We start from the raw sequence: 2,260 nt of genomic DNA on the forward strand, positions 1-2,260 counted from the left end.
GTATTATAATATATTAACTGTTTTTTTTCATGGGGACATTTATTTGATGGAATATTTATTAATACTTTTTTAATTACATTATTTATTTAATTATTTATTTGTTGATTGTATTTTGAATGAACCAGCTCTCCGTATTCTACTTCATGTTTTCAAATTCAGAATAAAGGCAGAAAATTGAGTTTGTATTGACTCGTACTCACCAGAGCGGTCTCTGGGGCCAACAGTTTGCAGTCCTCCCTGCGTGCCTCCTCTTTCTCCAGCAGCAGCTCAGAGCTCGGGCCTCCGGGGGTCATAGCTGAGCCAGGGGCTCGAGGCCCCGTGTCCCCACGATGCTTTTTGGTGATGTGGGCCTCAGGGCCGTGTACCGTCTTTACATGTTTCCGTAGAGAGCTCGGGTCTGTGTATCGCTTAGTGCAACCGGGTATTTTACAAACATAAGGTTTCTGTAAAAGAGCAGACGTCACACTCCATCCTTTGTATGTAACATTTGATTGTACTCAACGTAAATTGGTGTGCGAAACATTACCTCATTGGAATGAGTCCGGTTCTGATGTTTAGCTCTGTCCGAAGCGTTGGAGAAGGCTTTGTTGCAGCCCTCGTGCTCACACACGTACGGTTTCTCGCCGGTGTGAGAGCGTAGGTGGGTTTTTAAGTTCTCCAGGCGAGAGTAGGCCTTATTACAGCCTTCAAACTGAAACAGAAATCATTCAAAATAATTCAACAAATGCACCCAAGCTGCAGGGAAAAACCAACACCACAGAAATAATTAGATTATCCTGTAATTGTTCTATCAGCTGAAGTTATTGAAATTCTATGATTTGGTTGATTATGGTGTATTATCAGTCATGTATAGGGCTCATAAAAACACATTACCTTCAAACGTCCAATTACATTTTGTTAAAAGAGAGAGCTGTTATAATCTCAAGGGGACCGAGATGTTTGTTAAACCCAAATTTAGAACGTTTGAAGGAACAGAGTACTTCAGTCCAGGGTATAAGATTATGGAATAATCTGGAGGATGATGTTAAAAATGTCAGATAAATGTGCATATTTAAGAGAATGATAAATTTGTTGGAGAAATATGTAAATGTATAATGTATAGGGCTGGGTAAAAAAATTGATTTTATCGATCTTGGATCTATTTCATTGAAATTTGGGAAAATCGATTCACATGACATGAGATCGATTCTTCCCCATGGTGTCTTGTACGTGCGTCTGAGGCACGTTTCTATATTTTGTCACTCCTGGCTTGCCGTATATTTACATCCGGTTGACATTCAGTGCTAACATTTTATTTCGATAAAAATTTGCCTGGATCAAAACAAAAGAAACTAAGGAATCACTGACATTACCAGCCGACTCTCAGCAGAACTTAAAGACAACAGAAACCATGGTGACTTTTGTTAGCAAAGATTAGCGCTCCTACGCAGTAGCGAAAACGAAGCGGGGCTTGATGAGCGGCTCGGCACTCGAACCAAACTACGGTATGTAAACATCTGACTGAAACTGTTCTCCACCGGCATGTTTAAATGTGTTAAAGACGATATTCTAACAAAATCATTTAGTTTTGTTACCAATATTATTATTTTTAAACTTTAAGAAACGTCAATGAAATCCACAGTGATGACATTTTGTAGTTGTTTTAATAAGTTATATGTATTAAGTTTAAATAATATTTATTGAACATAACAACAGAAGGTAACAGAAACATTACAAATATACAGTTTTAAGACAAGATAAGATAAGATAAGATAAGATAAGATAAGATAAGATAAGGTAAGGTAAGGTAAGGTAAGATAAGATAAGATAAGATAAACCTTCATTGTACAGAGCACAATACACTCAAAAGGAATGGGCAGAAGTATATTTATGTTAGCCCACCTCTTCTCCTGCAACCTTATTCCCATCACTTCTTATTTATCAAAAATAATTATTAATTACTTTAAAATGAATGCATCCAACAACACTGCCACCTGCAATTCCTTTTTACTTTAAAACTTTTCTACTTGTGACAGTTTTCTTTCGATGAAGCAGTTTAATTTAAAAGTTTGTCCTTAAAACCTGTTGTTTATGTTGAAGAGAAAAAAAAACGGTGTCAATATCAATAAACATTTTCACTGAATAGAATCGAAATCTCATTGATTTAGAAAATTGGCCAAGATAACCAGCCCTTATAATGTATGAACTGTTGCTCAAGGAGTTAAACCTTTATTATTTTTCTTTTTTTCTTTTTGTAATCTGAGGATTATTTTTGATTGAA

General features: G+C 36.2%; 1 protein-coding gene across 2 annotated transcripts in view; it reads right to left on the reverse strand.

The window, feature by feature from the left end:
* The window catches only part of gli1 (GLI family zinc finger 1), a 64,423-nt gene that overhangs the window by 4,669 nt on the left and 57,494 nt on the right, over window positions 1-2,260 (reverse strand). For both annotated transcript variants that reach the window (XM_014004160.1, XM_014004159.1), the window contains exons 10-11: window positions 527-691; window positions 201-443 (exon numbers count right to left, since the gene is read on the reverse strand). In XM_014004160.1, coding sequence (XP_013859614.1) covers window positions 201-443; window positions 527-691 — 408 coding nt within the window. The remainder of the gene's footprint in view (window positions 1-200; window positions 444-526; window positions 692-2,260) is intronic.

This window comes from Austrofundulus limnaeus, unplaced genomic scaffold (genome assembly GCF_001266775.1).
Source record: "Austrofundulus limnaeus strain Quisiro unplaced genomic scaffold, Austrofundulus_limnaeus-1.0 Scaffold22, whole genome shotgun sequence".
Lineage (NCBI taxonomy): Eukaryota > Metazoa > Chordata > Actinopteri > Cyprinodontiformes > Rivulidae > Austrofundulus > Austrofundulus limnaeus.